The sequence below is a fragment of the Rattus norvegicus genome, chromosome 3 (genome assembly GCF_036323735.1).
Source record: "Rattus norvegicus strain BN/NHsdMcwi chromosome 3, GRCr8, whole genome shotgun sequence".
NCBI classification, from domain to species: Eukaryota; Metazoa; Chordata; class Mammalia; order Rodentia; family Muridae; genus Rattus; species Rattus norvegicus.
The window spans coordinates 85,865,652-85,887,878 of NC_086021.1; the positions used below are offsets into that span (position 1 = coordinate 85,865,652).

The 22,227-nt window shown below is 38.7% G+C and overlaps 1 protein-coding gene across 6 annotated transcripts in view; it reads right to left on the reverse strand.

The window, feature by feature from the left end:
* Positions 1 to 22,227, reverse strand: part of Nckap1 (NCK-associated protein 1) — a 74,416-nt gene that overhangs the window by 41,319 nt on the left and 10,870 nt on the right. For 2 of the 6 annotated variants that reach the window (XM_039105741.2, NM_031618.1), the window contains 7 exons: positions 9,325 to 9,417; positions 9,027 to 9,083; positions 8,329 to 8,471; positions 8,160 to 8,250; positions 3,971 to 4,108; positions 3,121 to 3,169; positions 269 to 425 (listed from right to left, as the gene is read on the reverse strand). In XM_039105741.2, the coding sequence (XP_038961669.1) occupies positions 269 to 425; positions 3,121 to 3,169; positions 3,971 to 4,108; positions 8,160 to 8,250; positions 8,329 to 8,471; positions 9,027 to 9,083; positions 9,325 to 9,417 (728 nt within the window). Of the gene's footprint in view, positions 1 to 268; positions 426 to 3,120; positions 3,170 to 3,970; positions 4,109 to 8,159; positions 8,251 to 8,328; positions 8,472 to 9,026; positions 9,084 to 9,324; positions 9,418 to 13,695; positions 13,900 to 22,227 lie in introns of those variants that run through there. The other 4 variants (XM_039105743.2, XM_039105742.2, XM_063284423.1 and 1 more) reach the window with 3 other exon arrangements.

The window sequence follows — 22,227 nt, forward strand, 5'->3', positions numbered from 1 at the left end:
TGAATTAAAAAGAGAAGACTTATTTCTCTATAACACAAATTTCAAAAAGGTAAGAAGCTGTAAAGATTTTTAAGTTACCTGTAAGAATACTATTTCTATCATTTTCAAGATACTGTTAAAAGCAACTTACTAGGACCAAAGTAAGACCGTCTAGGCCACACCTTCGTGTATGATGTGACCAACTCTCTAGCCCCAAAACCTATGTTATTAAAGACATTTCATTAACCACTTCTTCCCCCCAAAATGAAAAAAACTGAAAACGCCATACCCCCGAATGTTTACAAATAAATCTTCTGCAGCTTTGTGAATGTGGAAAACTTCATCCCGAAAGAGAGAGAGGCAGGAGCTACTCTGAAGAGCTAGCTTCCAAAGGTTCAGTGCTGTAGCCTCGGTATTTAGCATCCCATGGCACAGAATAAAGCCAACTTCAAACAAAGAAAAACAAGTACAAGTTACAAGCACTGCACAAACAAGTTCCTCTGGTTACAGTGTAACTTTCTACAAATGGGGAACAACTGCCGTCATTAAATGGAGGTTCATTGGTTATGATTCATAATGTCATACATACATACATACATACATACATACATACATACATACAGGTACGTGTGTGTGTGTGCAAATAATATTTTAAATTTTAATTATGATTTTCTATATTCTGCAAAGTAAGTTATTTGAAGTCACACTAAAGGAGCAAAAATATCTTTTTGGGGAGGTGGGATTATAAATTAATATTTTAAAAATGAAGCATTAAAAACATTAGTTTAAGCAAAAGATCAAAAATTAAGACATAATACAGTAATCATTAATGCTGTTAAAGTAACTGAAAAATAAAAGCAGCCAACTTCTGTGGTCACCAGAAGAAATGCTGAGGTAATAATTGCTTGTCTCAGCTGCTTCCTTCTCCCTTACTAATCTCTGTACACATATCACCTCACATGACTAATCTACATGGTAGACAGGAGAGGACTATTCTTCCACAGCACAGGAGTGAAAGCCCAGTATTACTAGAGTAACAAAGGCAGGCAGACAGTGAGCTCAAGTCCAGCCTAGTCTGCATGAGTCCCAGGTTAGCCAAGGCTGGGACAGGAAACTGTAAAGGAAGCATCCAAGTATTGAAGTCCAATATTTTTGCATCGTATTTAGCTGTTCTCTTTATATGAATTTTAAATATCTTTGGTTATCTAGTGTGGAAACTCTAATGCTGTACCTGCTTGTAAATGCCTTCTCTAGCCTTCCACGTCAAGACAGGAAGCCTCACTTCATTCACTCGACATTTACTCAGCAGTGCTTGCTGCACATGCTCACAGCTCCAACCTCTGTTGAGAGGCTCCTGCTTAACAATAGCCATTCCCACTTAAAAAGGACACTAGGAAAACTGGCGAGTCCTGTGTCATTTTTCACACAGCTAGTGTACAGGTCGGAACCTCAAGTGAGAAAATGTCTCCGTAAGAAGGAGCTGTAAGTTCTCCTGTCGATTATCTTCTTAGTTAGTGATTGAAGTGGGCGTGTCCAGCCCACTGTGGGTGGGGCCAGCCCTAAGAAAACAGTTGAACAAGCCAATGGGCACCCCTCCATCTCTGCTTCAGTTCCTGTCAAGACTTCCCTCTTCAATCAGGACATGAGAGCTGAAACAAACCATTTCCCTCAACTCGCTTTTAGTTGGGGTGTTTTATCACAACAACAGAAATCCTAACTATGACAGTTATCCATACAGCTAACCCTACTTATTATTCAACCCAATTCTTCAATCTTAGATATGAACATAAAGTAAAAACTAAGAACCATTATATAACCAAGCAAAACTCAATACTTCAAAAGCATAGGGATGTAAACTATTTTTCTAGAAAAAAATATTACTACCACACATCTGAGAAGTAACAAAATTAGCTAAAATGCCTAAGTCCAGGGAGAATGTGCTAGTAAATTCCTTTCATATTTGTTAGTATTATTGGAGTTCCAGTCTAAAATGAAATAATGTAGATAAGTTTTGAGTATTCAAAATTTATAGGCATTTTTAAGTACAAATTTAAGAATATCTAATTTTTAGATGAAGCCATATATAACAAAACGGTGGGCTTTTATGTCTAATACTTTTTTTTCTGGTAAAAATTTTCCATTCATTATTTCACCAAAGTATCATATCACAGGCATTAAAAAAATAGTTCTTCACCATAGTTGGAGAAACACTGTAACAGTGGTCCTCATGGGGGTTGACAACCCTTTCACAGGGTAGCATACCAGATAGCCTGCATATTAGAAATTTATACTACCATTCACAACAGGAGCAAAATTACAGCTATGAAGTAGCAACCAAATAATCTTACAGTTGGGAGTCACCCCAACATAAGGAATGATAGTAAAGGGTTGCAGTATTAGGAAGCTTGAGAGAAACTCTTGCACTATAAATAAAAAGTTTACAAAGTACTAGAACAGGAAAATAAGCACCAACTATTCAAAACTCTTCCCTCTGCTGGTGAAAAGTGGGCAGAAGGAACCTGACTACAGTATATACTACGCCAACTCTCAGTCTTTTTTTTTTTTTTTTTTTGGATGTAATAAGCAAAGGCGAGGTTCATTACGGGGATCTCCGGGTCGACACGTATCCTGCGCAGGAGACAGAGGTGTCGACCCCGAAACTTAAAAGTCAGGGGTTTATATAGGGAAAGCTAGGGGGCCAACTCTCATTCTTTATTACGTCATGTATTGCTCCAGTTTGTGAGCTGCCTAAAGCACACACTAGTAATTTCATCCCTCATACATCTATCAAACTGCCAAACAGTAAGACATCTACACCTGTAAATTAAAACTTAACTAAGTACACGTGACATTAAAAACATGACTAAAAGCAGACATTCAGTTTTGAAAGTACTACTGGAGACAACATGGCTCCTGAGGTTTGGCCTTAGCTCTTATCACTAATGAGTTGTACAACCTAACTTTAGAGTCCTCAGCATATGACTGTCTATTGTCTGATGGAGTCGGTATGTGAGGAATGACTGAGGTAAAGCATATAGGTGTTCACTACAGGGTGAAGGGCAGAGGTAAGGCAAAATCAGGCACTTCCTCATTGCAGCTTAAACACAATGGGTAGTCCTGTAACTAAGCCGTTTTACTTACAGATAATCCATTTCTCCATTGCATCCAAAGAGAGATATTCACAAGGCATCTTAAAAAGAGAAGACACATCTATGCTTAACACAAATTCTTTAAATAGTTTCCTCCTTAGTCACTCTGCCTCTTTGAAGCTCCTAACCCAGGAAATGTGATTCACTGGGTAGAAACTTAGTAACTGTAGCTGGCAGGGCAATGAGCTGTACCCTTTCACGTTCGCACACCCTCAACAGTCTTTGAATGCCACCACTGCCAAACTGTCTTCTGCAAATGGCAAATTTCCAAATTTCTCAAGCTCATTAAAAGGAGTTTATGTTTTTTCAAATAATTTATTTCAATCATGTGAAAACCAATCCCTGTGCCTGGATGCTGTCTCCCTCCCATGGCCTGTGTGCATTTCTTGTCATCGTAATATCTACGTCCATATGCCAAGACACTTGAACAGAGCTGTAACAGAGTCTAATAATGATTTTCTCTGACTGGTAAGTAAGAGCTGACGTGTTTCTGCTTGTTTTTTACACTTGTCTGTATCTTCAAGTTTCTGTAACATGACAGAAACCATTTCTTCTACAATCTTTACATTACATTTACTTCTGCAGGCACACACGTCACAGTGTGCTGGCTCTTTCTTTTCATCACACCTGGGGTCTATCTACTGAGCCACCCCACCAGCCCAAAATGAAATGGTAGCTTGTATTAACCTCCAATTTGAGAGTTAAGAAAAAATTTTAAACCCTGCATGATTTTTATTCACATTTTATAATAAACCTGACAGGCTAATGTTAGCTAGCAGAAAACTGGACTGGCACAGTTTAAATAGGTGAATATCTATCTAAAAGGTAAAATGGAGCCATACGGTGTCAGACTGTGCAGGATTAAGCATTGTACTGGGTGCACTGATGAGACTCAACAACTGGGCATTCCTCCACTGATCTGCTGAAAGATTCCGTCTAGGATACACCATCTGAAGAGAAATTAGCGCATCTGAAAGAGACTGATAAAACAGAAAATAAGTTAAAGAATAGCGTGCTCCTCTTTTGCTGAGACTTTTGCCTCAAGATCTGTGCATGTTTAACTGACTCTAGCCACGCTCCCTATAATGAATGGGTCACAGATCTCCTGTAAATTTGTTCCCTTACTTTTAAATTCTATAAAATCTACAGTCAATATTCCTGTGCAAGGGCTACACTCAGGAAATCATGTTACTTCCGTAAAAACAAAACTATTTGCTGTACGGGTGTTCTGATTGCACATGTGTGTGTGCCTGATGCTCACAGAGTTCAGAAGATCTACACGACCTGCAAGCTCACCTGGGCCTGGAGTTAAGGTTCTAGCTGCCCTATGCACAGAGGCCAGGGATTGAACCTCGGTCCTCTGGAAGAGCAGGCAGTGTTGCTAAACACTGAGCCATCTCTCCAACCTGACATGCTACTGCCTGAAAGGTTAACATGTGTAGCAACTTCAGGAATCTTCATTTATTTATTTCTGAAAGAGCGCTGAACTCTCATACTTTTAAAACTTCTAATGATTCTTGCTAAGAGGACTCTGCGATCACATACATGCCTTAGTCTGCCTGTCTGCCTGTCTTCCTTCCTTTCTTTTTCTGACAGCTTTGTCTGTGCAGGACTTCATCGGTGTGAGTACCAACATGTCTGCAGAAGTCAGAGAACAACCTGAGAGGCTAGTGCCATTCTTCCGCCTCAAGAGGCGGACAGCGTTTCTTGGTAGTTCCACGCTGTATGCAGTGTCTCACATGGACTCAGGTTGCCTCAAGTTCAAAATGTAGCTGGGGCTGACTTGAACTTCTGCTCTTCCTGACTCCAGTTCCTGAAGACTAGGACAGCAGGTTTGTATGTAAAGTTATGCTCAATTCACCAGAAAGCTGGGGCCTGGACTCATAGCTTCATGCATTTTAGGCACTTTAATGAACTGAATCTCTAAGCCCTATGGATAAGTGTTAAGATATCTTATAGTATTTCATTTCTCCAAAGAATGCCTTTAACATCATATACTGTACACTTACTTTTAAAATAAATATTTATTTTATAAGTGTGTTTTGCCTATCTGTGTATATGTATACACCATTTGCATGCCTGATGCTTGCTGAGGTCACAAAACCAGATCCCATGGAACTGCGGTTACAGAGTTGAGAGCCACTATGTAAGTTAAGTGCTGGAAACCCAAGTCAGAAGTTGTAAAATTTCCTCTGAGAATAGAATATTACATCCTTCAGTGAAGCTCCTTAAACAAGAAGGTAAAAAACTCAAAACAGCTTCAAGGAGTCCGCAAAACAAACCAGATTCATTAGGCCACGCCCTACAAGAGTGAAGAATAAAAACCAAGACTCCTTCTCAGACAAAGACAAGCTGCGAGGAAGGTTCTGCAACTATTCCAGCAGCCTAGACACAGCAGAGTGCAGCATAGCTGACTGGAGGAGGTGTAGATCAACTGTGGCTCCTGGAAAAGACACTCTCCAGCCCGTTGAGCTGTCTGCAGGCTGTGCAGTAGTAAGAGGAAAGTAAATCAGCTAAGTACCAACACGCTGAGGGTGCGTGTGGATGAAACTGACACCGTAATGTTCTTACTTCAGAAGTGATGACATCCATTAGCTTGTTTCAAACTCTTTCAAATAAATAACTCTAAGATATTTTAAATTTTACATAAACTTGTGGATTTAGGCTGATTATCCCTTTAATATAATGTTGAAATCAGAGTGATGTAGTTTTAAATTCTGGAATTTGTGCGTACCCACTTTCAAACACAAAATACATTTATATGTCACATACATCTTCCACACAGAGCTCGAAAGGAGCCTTGCTCGACCTCTGGACCAGTGTAATAGTCCTCTGAGGGGGAGTGAGGATGACTACAGGAGAGACAGAAAAAAGATGCAAGAGAGAGATATGGGAGGCTGCAGGTCATCACCACGCCAGCCTGAGTGCATTTCTCACAGCCTTTTTATACTGCAGTGCCGTGGGAAGCAAAGCCAGCAGAAACAAACTTGCTGAAATTTACACAAGACATTTATTCTCTCACACACACAAATCCCTGTTCCTTCCACCAAGGTCAACAGAATCCTCAGCCTCAAGTGCACCTCCTCTTATCCTTCCATGCCTCAGAAGGGTAGGAAGTCTGCCAACTGGCCTGACCTGCCTTGACTCTACCTAGCAAGCAGACTTTCTCCCTCCCCCCTCCTTCTCCTCCGGACAACTTTGACAGCTTTGTGTAACCGTTTTGGGGACCTGTGTTCTCACAGCAACCTGAGCATGAGGTTAGTGGATTTCCCACATGTGCTGTCACATCAGCGCTCAAAAGGGAAATGCTAAGTTCACTGTTTTCAGATTAGAAATAGTTTACTACTTAATATAGCTATGCAAAGAAATTAAATTGGAAAAGTATCTTCAATTGTTCATTCGAGAAAACATTGGGAAAATTCTTGATAATAACTGAACATCAAGAAAACTTTATAGCATCATATAAACATTGTATCGCTCAAAGGTTCAGTTAACAAAGAGAACAGCAACCAAGGCTCAAATACTCCAAGCCTTCGTGCTGCTTTTGGTACTACTTTTGCCAAGGAAGGGGCTCACTTGGTCGTCACTTCTGACTACTGTGATGATGATGATGGGTGAGATGCCTGAGCTTTTTGGAAGCACTCAGATCTGACAGGTCCTGCTGCACCACAGTTACACCATGATTTCTTCCCGTCAAATTTATTAAGCAATATCTTTCAATGTATCTTTAAAAAAAGGGCATTTCATATCATTTCCAAAGAATTCCTGTCATCTTTTTTTCATCAACAGAGTAAGACACAATACATCTAAAACTGATTCAACATTATGACTCTAAAGTCTTAGGATAAAATACTATGTATATAGACTCTTTTTAAAGTGTTTTTGAAATGTATTGCATTTATGGGAGTTTTGCAATGTGTATCTGTGAATCACATGTGTGCAGTACCTGAAAAGGCCAGAAAAGGTCACTGCTTCTCTTATACCTGGAGTCACAGGTGGCTGTGAGCTACCATGTGGTTGCTGAGAATCAAACCTTGGTCCTCTGAAAGAGTAGCTGGTGCTCTCACCTGCTGAGCTCTCTCTCGCTAGCCTCATATGTGAATTCCTTTTCCTCTGTGCAGCCCTGGCTGTCCTGAAACTCTATAGACCAGGCTGGCCTTGAACTCAGGGATCCACCTGCCTCTGCCTCCCACGTGCTGGGATCAAAGTCATGCACCACCATTGCCTGGCTTGTATCTAAATTCTTAATGCAATATTATATATCTAAATTCTTTTGATGAAGTGATTGCTTCAATTTTTATAACAACACATGGAATAACTGCTCCTGTAAGACTATGTTTAGCTGGGCTGGAGAGATGACTCAGCAGTTAAGAGCACTGCCTGCTCTTCCAGAGGTCCTGAGTTCAATTCCCAGCAACCACATGGTGGTTCACAACCATCTGTAATGGGATCTGATACCCTCTTCTGGTGTCTGAAGACAGTGACAGTGTACTCATATACATAAAATAAGTAAATAAATCTTTTAAAAAAAAAGACTGTTTAGCCAAAAGGAAAATGAGAGACAATTAAGTTGTTTAAGTGAATTATACAATATTTCTGAGTATATTGGTAGGCCTGAGAATACTGCACTACACTCTCTACTACCTCTAAATGCTACACTCAACTTAATAACTATAATCAATATATTCTTTACACAATTGTGACTCTGAACCAGCTAACTCACTAGAAAAATAAACAGTTTTGCATAATGCATTATAAGTGTTATAACTAAGCTATCTCTTTAACTCCCCGTGGGTAAACAATCCCTTACGTGTACTGCTGCACATCTAAAAGACAGCTCGTGATGGGCAGTGGTGGTGCAGGACTTTAATCCCGTTACTCAGGAGGCAAGCGCAGATGGATCTCTGTGGGTTACCAACCTGGTTTACAGAGCTAGTTCCAGAACAGCCAAGGCTACACAAAGAAACCCCATTTCCAAAAACTCAGAAAAACAAACAAACAAACGACAAACAACAACAAAACAGCTCTCACCTTGCTGTGGGGTACGAATTCTTCCATCATCTTCTTTAAAGGGTGTTCATAGTCCACAATCATCTGACCAAGGCGTGGGTATTCTCGGTCACTTAAAACACACACATCAAATTCAAATGAGTGTGAGGCTCTGAGGAGGTCAGAAGCATTCTGTGTGCTGTCTGCCTACCTTGCTCCGTGGGTCATTTCATGTGCATAATTGTACAGTCCAATGATGGCCTTCCTTTCTTCAATCCGGGACAGCAGTATCATTAATGTTGTGTAGGTCACAGTCAAGTCTAAGTAGTTCTTTGTTAAATCAAAGTTCACAGTCTAAAAAAAAAAAAATTAGTTTATTTCCTTCCTGCAAAACTCACCCACAATTCTGGGTTTCTAATTTCTTTTTCTAAACTTGTAAAATATGGGAATTACAGAAAAAAGGAAAAGGACTTTGGCTACTGTGTCAAACTAGTAATAGCTGAAAGGAACAAAACTGAAAACCGCATCGGTACCTATCTCACCAAAGCGAAAGCAATGTTTAAACTTTTATATTCTTACTATTAAGTAAATGGATACATTTCTCACCCTGACTTCTTGTATCTATAAAATGTCATACAAAGGAAACTCTATCAAGTATGAATTTACAGGAAAAATAATGTCCAGTGTTATAGTTAGGTATATTAAGATAAAAAACTAAAATTAACAGCTAATTTACAACATACAAAAATATATACTAATAGTGTTACTTTAAGAAATAGTTATTCAGCAAGTCAAATAAACAATGCTAAACTTTACCTGCTACTTAAACCTTTGTCTAAAGAAAAGCAATTGATTCCCTGAGTTCTTTAGAAACAGAGAATTAGGAAATTTTCCCAAAATGATACTCACAATATCAAAGAAGACTTGGCAGACGTCGATAGTATTCAGCAAGTCACAGACATGGTCCTGAAAAGAAAGCCCAGCTGAGCGGAGGAAGCTCTGAGATTAAAGCCAGAGCCTCTACTGCTGAGCCACAGCCTCAGCACCCAACAAATAACTTTAAATTCAGAAAACACAAATGATAAAAGTGTACTTTAGATGTTGGTTCTGAAATTCTTTTACCACATAATTGACAAAGCAATTTATATAATTAGAAAATTATAAATCAGTTTTTGTAATGTTAAAGTTTACATATTAAAATACATACCTTAAATTCCATAACATCTACAAATGTAAAGTAATATAATGCCAGATTTTTCAGAATCTCTGATTTTTCTTTCTGTAGTTGTGCAAGCTGTTGCTGTAAAAAAAAATTAGAGTTTATTTTCAGACAGAGCAGAAGTATCAAGTTTCATTGTACACCATCTTTTTGTATGGTTGCTATATGGAAGCACACGATTTTAGACTTCTAAATGATTAAGGTTTTTTCCAAACCCAATCACTTGAGAGAGCAACTGCAAAAGTGATCAGCAGCTGACAGTGGGAGGCCATAAAACAGACCAAGGCTGATTAGTACCAAACTGCACTGCAGTGGAAACTGAAAAATGTTAGGAGAAAATACATCAAATGAACTCTTTAAAAAAACTTAAAAACAAATCATGACTATGTTCACTAGAAGTGGGAGAAAAGAAGATGAAAAACAGCTTACACTACAAAAACCAATATGCTAGATAGATTTGGAACTTACCAAAAAGAACATCCAGGCAAAGCCACGTTACGCATGCAAAATAAAATGTAGATACAAACATAAAATACAGTAACGGTTTCCTGATCAGACCCACAGAACACAGTAATATATCAAACAAAAGAAAAAATCACAAGAACAAAAAAAGAAATGAAAAAAAGCAAGACTAGAGTTTAGACATGAGTGAAGGAAATGTGAAAAGGTGTTCCATTCAGTTAAATTATTGAACTTACAAATACTGCCTTTTCTTCCTAAATCAGTACTTCTCATCATCTCTGCAAGACTACTTTCCTGAGGTTTATTTAACAGGGGGCTCAGGATTCCGGGGAATCATCCAGATCCTAGATAGTCTGCATATTTTCTAATGAACATCAGCTAGGACCTCAGTAGAAAGGTGGAATCTCTTGTCCACCTCAGGCCTGCTGAGTAAGACTACCTTTTAAACAACATAGCCCAGGTGTCTAAATACACATGGAATGTCTGAGCAGCACTCAGGATGTGAGAACACTAGAAAATACAAGAAAGCATTTACCAGTCCCCAGCATGCTGTCAGAGCCCACACAGTTCTGAGGTCCTCCTAAGATCATATATACTTACTTGTGAGCACTGGAAAAGAGATGCCTACAAGCAACTACAATGGGACGTTTTGTTAAGTCAGAACATTTACAAACGTAAGCCTAGCATCAAGAGAAGCTTCTCCAGGAAAAGCAAATTGGAAACAGCAAGCGGTCTAGCATGCCACCCTAAACGCCTCCTAGTAAGGACACTACAGAAGGAATTCTATCTGGAAAGCAGGAGAACTGTGATCTCATTTCTCTCCGTAATTGCGGGAGAAGTTGTGGTATGTGATGGGTAACTTCGATGTGTAGCTTCCTCTGTGAGAATAATTAACTATGTTGTACAATACATCAGTTTTAAGACAATTCCATGTTTCTCTGCATTTTTAATCACTACTATCCAGAATTATCGGGTGAATAACTACTTAAACATGATCTCTTGTCCTCAGATTATACCTTTACCTTGCTCAATAACTTTATTAAACACTTCTGACTGATATCATGGATCTTTTCTGGTATTTAATTCTATAAATTTGGGTTTCAACATAGAAGAGGAAAAAGTAGGCTCAAAAGAAAGAGATGTGAGCCAGGTGTGGAAGCGCCCATCTTTAATCCAGCACTTGGCAGGCAGAGACAGACAGGTAGATCGTGAGTTTAAGGCCAGCCTGGTCTATAAAGCAAGTTCCAAGACAGCCAAGACTATGACACAGAAAAACCCTGTCCCCTACCCTAAAAGGCATGATGGAATCTGCCTTTAATCCCAGCGCTGAGAGGTAGAGGGATCTCTGTGAGTTCAGGGCCAGCCTCATCTACATATTGAGTTCCAGGACAGTGAAATCTACATAGATTCTCAAAAAACAAACAAACGATATGAGAATAATATGGCTACTATGTGACTTCTTAAACCTATGGTAATCATTAACAGTGCTTTCCTTCCCACCTCAGTATTCTAGTGTGCAGTCAACGAGCATCATACTCTTATAAACACTAACGATCTTTTACACAAAACTTCACATATCAAGAATGTAACATTTATAAAAGGATGTGCTATCTATGAAACCCAAAACAAATGTTGCAAAGTTAAATACTTAGTACCAGCCAAGATCAGAAACCTCAGTGTCTTCTCAAATGTGTTCTAGTCTCCCCTGGCATCTCTCTTGTCAATAATAAAATTCCCCTTAGTCTAAATGTTTCCTTTAATCTTTCCCAAAACATATCACAAGGCTCTGTATCAGCTACAGTGACTACATGGAAGTCCCAAGGGAGTGAGTTTTTAATGCCCTCTACAATCTGGTCCCTCTACTTTTCCAGACTCGGTCTCCCCTACATTCACCTGTAGACTATACAGCAAACAAACGGCCGTTCTCTATGCACAGGGGTAACTGACATCCAAACCCCACTCTCCTAACCACTCAGCTTAAATACTAACCTCATTTTCCAGGAAGCACGCTTGACTAACTCCCTCCTGATGGCAGTCATTGTTTTCTAGTCCTTGTCATTGTCATCTTCTACAACACAGTGTACAAGACTCAAGGTGTTAGTCTCTTCAGTACTTAGCAATTCTGGAGTACAAGAAGTATCCAAGCCAAATGTATTAAATAAAGGATCATAATGCAGAGTGCCAGAGGACATATTTGGAAGGAATGTTTTAGAAAGTCCCTCTCCAGCTATGCATATAAAAAGGGTAAGTGACTGAACGTCTCTAAGTCTAGCACACCCATCATCACATGGGAACATATTTATACAACTGGATGACCTGGCACACGACAACACTGAATAGTGGTCAACACCTAGAAACTACACATTTCATGTCTGGGGACTAATAATGGAGGCTACAGACCACTTCTTCAAATAAGCAAAACCAAGTCATTTTGTAAGTAATCCTAACACCTTTGAGAGTACTTGCAGGAAACAAATATTTACTGAGTATGCACTGTGTGTCTGGCAATAGTCCTAACATTTTATAAGGATCACACAACTTCTACCTAATAATAAAGATTATGTTTCATATTTTAGTGAAAAAAGCTTCATAAAACTATGCATAAGAAATGTCACATATTACAATTCTCAGGCTTTCACTACAAGGAAAAAGGGAAGAACTATAGTGTATTTTTCAAGGCGAATGACACACCTAAAAACCATTGGTGGGGTCAAGCTCAGAGATGATTTAAAATGTACGTAGGTAATAATTACTGATATTGTTATACAGCAGACATTTGAGAGGCACTATTTTAAAAACCATGTATTCAACAATTTTAAAGCATAATCCTGTAATATATGAAAATACTTTAGCAAAACATTTGTATAATTGTTTACATTTTCTGGCTTGGTACCTTTATTCTTAACGTTAAAATAAAATCTGCAAAAACTGAAATAAATAAGGCACACCTTAAGTCATAGAAATTGTGTATCTTTAAACTGAAATATTTTGTTGGTTAATCTTGCTCGGTTCAATTAATAGGCATTTTTTTAGAAAGGCAAAATTACATGGAATTGAAATTTAGCATTTCCTACTTTTTGTCTTTTTCGAAGAAAGGCAAATTACTGAAGGAAGCAACACTTAGCAGGGCTAACTCACTAACATAGAAGCACGGTACAGGGTCGAGTATAGTTAGCATGCTCACTTCGGCAGCATGTGTGCTAAAATGGAACCATACGGACTAGCACGGCTCCTGCGCGGGGATGACCTCCATACTTCCATAATTTTTCCATGACTTTGCTTTTCCTTACTCACAGTGGCTGTGCCAGTTCCCACTCCCATCCACAGGAGTGACAGGGTTTGCTTTCTCTGCATCTGCCGCCTTTCTTCTCATTTGTTTCCTTTTTCAAAATTCATTTTTTTCTCTTCCTTCCCTTCCTTTCTTTAAGCTTTTTCTTTCTACACATATACAGTGTGTGTTCCAGAGCATGAGAGTTGGGGGAAGTCCTGTGCAGCACAGGTTCCTGAACATTCTTTCTTAATGAGAGACATCCTCACATGGTTAAGATCGAATCTCAGAATAGTTTTCTGACGCCAGTAAGCTCTTTGAAGATGAACTGGCGTCTCAAAGTAGTTCTAGTTACATTTCTCTGAAGGCTAAAAATGTTACACATTTTAAAAATTAATTATTTGAGGTTCTTCTGAGATCTGTTTAGATCATTAACTGAAGTGGAAATTTCCGGTTCCTTTGGAGACTCAGTTATGCCACGACGTTTTGCTGAAGCAGACACAGGTGACAGAATGACTTGCTGAAGCAGACATGTGAGAGGATGGGTGATGTTTAGAAGAATATAAATGTGACCCCCAGACAGTAGGAGGAGGCTCTAGCACTGGCTCTCCTTGCACCACACTGCTGACCTTTGTTTGTTGTAGAGAACTTCTCGTGATACTCTGGTGGTTTCTTACAGCTTCTCAGACTCAGGCCAATTGGCAGATCCTTGTCATTTCTTTTTGATCAAACTGCTTTGCTGATTTGTGAGCGGTGATTGCCAAGTGGACTGGAGTGTAGCTTCTGATTCGTGTTGGAGTTTTGCTAGAGGACTGGATGGCTGACAACAAAGACTGAAAGAGCCCCAAAGAACTATGTCTGAACCAGTCCACAAGCCCATTTCCTATTAACCTTTCTTCCCCACCCACCTCTGGGTGATGGGCTAGAAGGGAGGTTGAAGCATTTAAGAACCCTTATCAAAGCAGATTTTAAAAAAACCAGGCCAACAATTAACCCATTACTGATTGGAAGATGTTTTTATGTTTTTTATGCAATTCTTTATATTAATCCCCATATGAGTATAACAGCCAAAGATTATGTGCCATTTTGCAGTTTGTGTCTTCACTCTGCTTTTTAACATTGTGAAGTCAAACTTGGAATGTTTCAGGTTATTTCAATACTATTGTAGTTCCCTTCAGAAAGTTCCTGCTCCTGCCTATACTTGAATATTATCATTTTATTCTGTTTCCTATTCCGATGAGCCAGAGAATTCAGGCGCCAGTTAGACATGCAATGTTAAAGTGTGCGTTTCACCGGCAGCTCGATGGATACAGAAAAAGCTCACTGGTAGAATAACTGCCTAGCATGTGCGAGCCCTGAGCTCAACACCCAACACAAGAATGAATGAAAGAAAAGACTGGAGGAAGAAGGAAGGAAGAAAGGTAGTCAAGGTGGAAGGAGAGAGAGAGAGAAAAAAACTGGAAGAGAGGGAGAGAAAAAGAAAGAAAAAAGATAGATCAACTATATACTATTGTGTTCAGCACTTTTGAACTGTAGATATACCTATTTCTTATTACAATTAAATATTACTTAATACTAAAAAGGAGTATAGCTATCATCTTCTTTATTATTTTATAGTGGCACTCATCTATAACTCCAGCAACCAGTAAGCCTAGCCTCATCTAGGCTTAACAACCTGTCTCAAAAGGCCAAAAGAGAAACAAGGGAAGTCTAGTTTCAGGAAAAATCTGCTCAGTATCTCAGTAGGCGTCCACCTCAGATACAGTTAGATAAGACAGTACTGAGATCCTCTAAACGTCACAGCTCTCACTGGCTGGACAGCTAGAGCGGCTCCTGACTGCTCTTTGGACTCGAGTTCCAAGTGACTTCACAGAGCATCAGTACTGTGTGCTCCTGAAGGCACACAGCATTTTACCTTGAAAAAAGCAATTCTAGTGAAAATTATGCAATATGTTACTGCAGTGGGAAGAACCGCGTTGAGAACTTTACGTTAAAGACTTTATGTAAGTATAATGGTATTTCAAAATGAGGTTTGAAAGTCTAGTGATCTGCTGGCATGCTGAAAATATCTTTTATCTTTCTAAAGGTTGCATTTGATTTACTTATTTTATTTTATTTAACTTATTCACTTTACATCCTGCTCACTGCCTCTGTTCCAGTCACCCCCTCCCACAACCCTCCCCCACCCTCCTCCCCACCTCCTCAAGCACCTCTCAGTTTCTTGTCAACTCTCATCATCGACAGATGTCACACTGGCCTTGCTGCACGTTACCAATCTGAGTTCTTGCTCACTCCTAGTCGAGTCTACAGACTCTTTGCTCACTTCTCTTCAGTGAAGGCTATATTGCTGAGGAAAACGTCTCTCCTAGCACTCTCTAACCTCCACCTTGCACCCTATTTAGTCTACTGACTCTCAAGAAGGAAATGCATACTTTGTCACCTACACTGCCCATTTGAATTAAATTCTACAAGAACAAGGATTTACCTACTTCTCAGAGCTTGAACAACCAAAGTGCAGAGTACACTGTGCTTCCAGGTAATTAATCCAGATTTGACTCTCAGCCCTGGGCAAATAATAATCTGCTTCCTGTCTCAATAAACCTCTCCTTTTCTAGGCACTTCCTACAGCACAGAATCAACAGTATGCAGAGCTTGGTTTATCTGACTCTTTCACTTAGCATAACGCACTTAATGTTGAGTTGTAGCATAAATATGTATCAATAAAATATGTATCTTCCTTTATAAGAGCTTACAGATATTCAGTTGGGGAGGAGGGTATTAACAAATTATTTATTAATCAGTTAGTTGATGAGCATCTGAACAGCTCCTAGTTTGGAATTATGAATAATGAATGCTGCTACAAACATGTCTTCACAAAGACATTTTTATTTTGTTTGAGAAGATTTTTTGAATCAGAACTGCTTTCTTTCTGAGATTTCAGGAGTGATTCAGACAGCCAGGTGGATGAAATATGATCCGTAAATAATGTATCATTCATTATTTGTCAACAAATACTGCAAATAAAGTATCAGACATCATGAGAGAAGCTGAACAAAAAGAAATCTGAGCAAGGACTTTAAATGAGACATAAAATATACTGAGGGATGTACATTCACATACACAAGACATCCCCATGCTTGTTGCTGAAGGCAAGTCATACAGTTTAAAAGTCAGTTCCATAACTACTCCCAGGTAAAGTCAAAGATGGTGGGGAAACCACAGTTTCACATTTGCTTGAAGTCACAATGACTCACCAACTGGTAATGAAAGGAAATGGGTAAGGTCTTGTGTTGCAGTATAAGAAAGCCCACAGTAACAAGGCCACAGCTGCAGTCTTGAGGGCAGTGAGCCTGGTGGAGGAAGTTAAAGGTGAGCCTAGAAGTGAGGTTACCCATGGGTTATGTGGGATATATGCTCACAGGATAGAACAATAGTTTCCTTCAATGGCAAGTCAAAAAACAAAAATATAAAATTTATCTCTTAAGTCACCTTGACTTCTCTTAGTTGTTTGGGGGCATCTATAGTTCTTGGAAAGTTTGGAGACATTAGAAGGCATTAGAGGGAGAGTATCCGCACCTCTCATTCTGAGGCCCCTTCACTGTCAGCCTTTGTCTTCCACCGTCACTCATCAGATCCTCTCTTATCATCCTAGTGAGTTATTTTGGCCCCTCTCTTTCTCTGTTACAACTGCCTGATGATGCCTACAGTAAAAGAATATGCTTGTGCCAACCTAGTCCTAATCTGCGTTCATGACCACCAACAGTGACTAGGTTAGGGCGTTACTTCAGGTCCCATTGCAAAGTTGCTCTCCTGCTTGCCTCAGTGACTGATGCACTTTCTAAGTCTCCTAAAATCCCCAACTACTAACTTTCGTTGGTTCTATTTGTTGCTCTAAGCATTTCTAATGCCTCTCGTGCCTAACACAGTGAGTTGCTGTATTCAACCTCCACAGAGCCCATACTTCTTTCGCTTCCTTACCCCAGTAAATATCGATTGTTTAAAACCATCAGGTCTTCCTTCTTGCTGTCATTTAAAAATAATACTATTGCCTGAGTTATTTTTCACCGTACTGAAATTCTTTTAGTTTCTTAGAATTCAAGGTCAATTAAGTTAAAAACAACATTTCACCAAGTTCCCATCAGAGAATACATACGCTCATACTGAAGTACAATGCCACAATATGTATCATATTGTATAACCCACTCATTTCTTTTAAACCAAAGTTTTATTGTTGGCCCATATCTCCTAGACATCAGAGGTTCAACAAGGAGTAAATGGTTTGGCCCATAGAGACAGATGTATGAGGAGCCACAAATATTGGTCTGGTTTACTCCCCGTGTTGGAGAATAGAAGAGATAGCAAGTGGAGAAGACTGGGAAACATGAAAATCAGTGTTTGGTTTATGATAGCTGGTACTTGTCTTAACAGATAAAATAACCGGAATGGGGAAAGCCCATGAAATTGCGTAGTGCTGAAGGCAGGCCCAAAATAATGCTTGGTGTTTTATAAAAGCCAAGGAGACTATAAAGACTCTAGTTTAAGCAACCAAGTTATAAGATAATGGTTCAAAGCAGGGAACACAGCAGAAAGAAATAAAAGAATAGTGTTCAGTGTTAGCTATCAGAAATTCAATGTTCAAAATGTTCAAATAATAGACAGTAGCATGTTGTTTCTTCAAAGCAAAAATGGGGTTTCTGGGGGGGAGCATTTGGAAATTCATGACACTGGCTTTGAAGTAAAGCAGGGAATTAGACGTAACATAAACAATGGCTGCCCCTTTTAAAGCCATCTGCCAGACTGTGCTAAATGCTTTAAGGCATACTGAATTGCTCCTTCAGACAGGGATTATTTTTACTTTAGACATAAGAGAAATGATGCCTTCAGATGCCAAACAACTTACCTAAAATCTCTCAACTAGTTCGTGACCTCAAATTCTGGCTCTTCAGTCCGTCCTCTAACCACTATACTATTCTCATAACGGAAGCATGGCAAAACTAGGAAAGTCCCCTAAAGACTGGCTGAAAAGGGATTTAAATGACTGTATTTCTCTTCTAATTCCCTCCCACAGCAGGCATATCAAGGGTGCTCCTACGTCTACCCCAATACTGCTACCATGCCCACTAGGCACCTGGTTCTTAACTTCTCTTTACTATTTACTTAGTTGCATTTCATGGACCTGCAGGTTGGTGTTTGTCTGCATGTATGTCTGTGTGAGGGCTTCAGATCCTCTGGGACTGGAGTTACAGACAGTTGTGAGCTGCCATGTGGGTGCTAGAAATTGGATCCAGGTCCTCTGGAAGAGCAGCCTGTGCTCTGAACGAATGATCCATCTCTACAGCCCCTAGAAACGTGCTTTTAAAGCTGGGAATCTTCTTCTACAGGGTTACTTTCAGGAATCCTGAATGAGAGCTGCATCAACTTTACCTTTTTAAAGGTACTGGGATTTTTAGCTTTAAAAGATTTTGGTTCCTGATATAAGTCTAAGGAAGCGTTTAATACATGTGAAAGTCAGTGAACATGTACCTAATAAGTCATTCTTCCACTGGATATTTGATATATCTGTTTTCAGACACCAGGAACAAAAGTGATGTTTAAAAACAGTGACTTTCTACAGCAGAATCCACTGCCGGCTTTGTCTCTCCTTGAGTAGCTGTAAACTACTTGAACAGGAAACAATTGTTGCGTAGCCTCTTGAATATTGGGCTCCCTAAGGAAAATATCTATAACTTCAAATATTTCTGGTTAAATAATACATGATCTTCAAACTCTTTGGGCAATAGACTGTTCTGGCACAGAATCCCTCCAGTACCTTTGCCCCTCTACTCACCAACAACACACTTGTTCTTAGAGAACCTAAAATACATATTTACTCAGCATTAATATTTTCTGATTTCTTCGGAAATTAAAATCAAAGATACTACCCTCAAATACACAATAGGAAAATTCTATAATGACAGAATGTTTTTACGCTCGCTTGTTTGTATTTTGGCTTGGAACTTGCTGTAACTGAGGATGGACTTAAACTCCTGATCTTCCTGCCTCCACCTTTCAGGTACAGGAATTACAGGGTAATATTTTTTTTAAATGATAAACTGGATGTTAGATGTTAATTCAAAGAAAAAAAAGAAGAAAGTTTTAAATTAAAATTATTTGAAAAAATAGTAAGAATTTTTAAGTACACACCTGGGATTTAAAAAATTTCCTATGGAAAGTTAACACTGGTTTAAAAAGGGTCTCTACTGATTTCCTTGTATTGGATCATAAGAGATCTTCAGACATCTAGGAAAAACATGGATATCTGTACAGTTGAACTTTCATGGTAATGGAAAATTCAGTAATTTGGATAGTCTGAATTTAATGTAATCTACCAAACGCAAAGCCCAGCATATACAGAATAAGTGGCACCTATAATTTAAAGCTTCTATGTTACCGTTATAATAAATTGTATTTCATGAGCATACTTTGAAACATATAAGGCATTTGATTCAACACCCTAATGGGGGGTGAGCTAAATATACAATGAATGCTCACAAAGGGCCTGATCACGAATAAAACTGAGAGCAGTGGGGATCATCACACACCGATCCTGCTACCCACAACAATGCTTTCTGTGACATACTCAACATCAGGCTCTCATGGCTTCCAACATCATTAAAGTGCCCAGAGATAAATTGAGGCCAGCTGCTAAAGCAGTTAACATGCTATCATTTGTATAGATTCAACACAGAAAAAAAAACATATCACAAATGTATGCACTGAAAGCTGCATATGTCCATAATACTAATATTCATGACTGAGCAAAGTAAAAAGAACACGAGCACCTATCAAGTCATGGATGAATAAAGTATTTTATATCCACAGTGGGATAATTGCCACTAAACAAAGAAATGGAGTGTAAAATCTGCCAGCATTTGGATAACCCTTGAAAGCACTGTGTTAAATGGCAGAAGCTAGTCACAAAGCATTACATGTCATAGTTGTATTTTCATACTAACTCTAGACTAGCCACAGACACAGAAAGTATATAGTGCTTACTGCTTCCCTAGGACTGGGAGGCTCTCAGGGAAACAGGGATTCTGAGTGCTCAGGAGGCAGGATTTCTTCTGGGTGATTGACTGCTCTAAAACTGACCAAGCTGTGAATACACAGCTCTGTGTAACTAAAACACAGAGTACTTCTGTGGAGATACTAAAAACCCTAGACCATACACTTCAAAGAGACAACCTGTATGGCATGCAAATCATATCTCAGCAAAGTATCAAAATTTCCATATTGTGCTTTTAATTTTTGAGAAGGTGAGTAAAACTGTGAAGAACAAAGATTACAAGGCACTGTCACCACAAGCAGCTTGCCAGGCATATTGCAAACAGTAAGAACTACTACTCTGCTGACTGGCCCTTTAACAGTGCTTACTATTACTAAACGGTCTATGCACCTATCAGCTCCTAATAACTGTCTAAGATCTTACATCCAGTAAATGTGCCATATGAAAATTAACATAAACTAAATCTAGGAGATTTTCATGTCAGATACTTTATTAGGAACAAGTATATACAGAATTAAGTGACAGCTTTTCATTAAAACTCACTTCCGGGGAGTATGTAATCTCTCAGAAGAGACAGCAAATTACTGTTTTCATTAAAGCTCATTTTGAGTGAGTATGTAATCTCTCCAAAGAGACAGCAGATTACTGATTATCTTTAGCTCACTTGTCCTTTGCATAGTGTGTAACATTTTCATTTCTGTGAGACAGTCTCATTGTGCAGCCCTGGGGACCTCAAACTCCCAATGTAGACCAAGCTGGTCTGTCACCAAGAGCTACCTGCCTCTGCCCAAAAGAGTGGACCAGCACATCTGAAAGAATATGTAATACCTTACTACAAACTGAAAATGAATAAATGTTTATTTGTTGTTATTGTTTTTCAAGACAGTGTTTCTCTAGCCCTGGCTGTCCCTGAGCTCACTCTGTCGACCAGATTGGTCTCAGACTTACAGAGAGCTACTTGCCTTTGCCTCTAGAGTGCTGGAATTAAGGATTCTTTTTTTAAAGAATGCATGTTTCCTATTCACTTTAACATTTTAATTTTGGGTTATATGGAAATTATTCAATGAAATACCATCTTGCTCTGTTTTTTTGTTGTTTTTTTTATAATTGTCCACATTAAATAATTGTCTTTTTAAAAATGTGTGCTTTGAATCAATTTTTTCCTAGTAGGACCTTGGTGATTCCTTTACATAATCAATTAAAAAGTACTAATACAATTTTTTTAATATAACCAAGATTTTTACCAACACTAGCATAAAAAAAGATATAAAATAGTATTTTAAAAAGCTTAAGAAACCCAAACCAAGACTTTTTAAAAAGCACCTGACTTACTTTTACTAATTCTAACATTTCTATCTATATTAAAAAAATTTTTGAGTATTATCAACAAGGGAAATATAAGTCTTCAAGGATCATAAATCATTTCAGGACAAAAACATGACAATTTATCTTTAAAAAGATTCTCAAGATTGGGGAGCTCATAGGGGAAACTGTTAAATTTAATTTTTACATAAAGCAAGAAGACAACAAGAGTTAAAATATGGAACAAAATAATGACCTGTGAAAACATTCCAATAAAACATTTATAAATGTTACAGTAAAACAACTCTAAGATTGTCCATTCATCAGTTTACTACATAAAAACTGCCCCAAAATAAACAGAGCAGGATGACTAAATATGACCAAACTTTATAAGAAAGCTTCCACATAGGAACTAGTGTGCAACACCATATATAGCCTCCTTTTCTTCTACAAGTGCTCTTGGGAACTACGAGAATGGCAGGTAAGCAAACACATGTTAAAAGCTGATTCCTAAAGCAACCAAGCTCCACAAAGCCACTGCCAACTTCAAAACAAACTTAGGTTAATGATGAAAGGATAAAAAGACCCCCCCGAATAGTCACGCACATTTGGGGAGCTGTTTACCTGTCCATTACCTAGTCTTCCAAGAAAATAGTGCATGAAATTAAGACTCAACATTTTCCACATAAAATGTAGTTAGAATTTTTCCAGTTTCAGAGAAACAAGTGCTGTCTTCAAAAGCATTTAAGTAAGGTCTAGAAGCTGTGCATCAAATGTTGCACATGGCATTAGATTATCAGGAGATAAAACATTC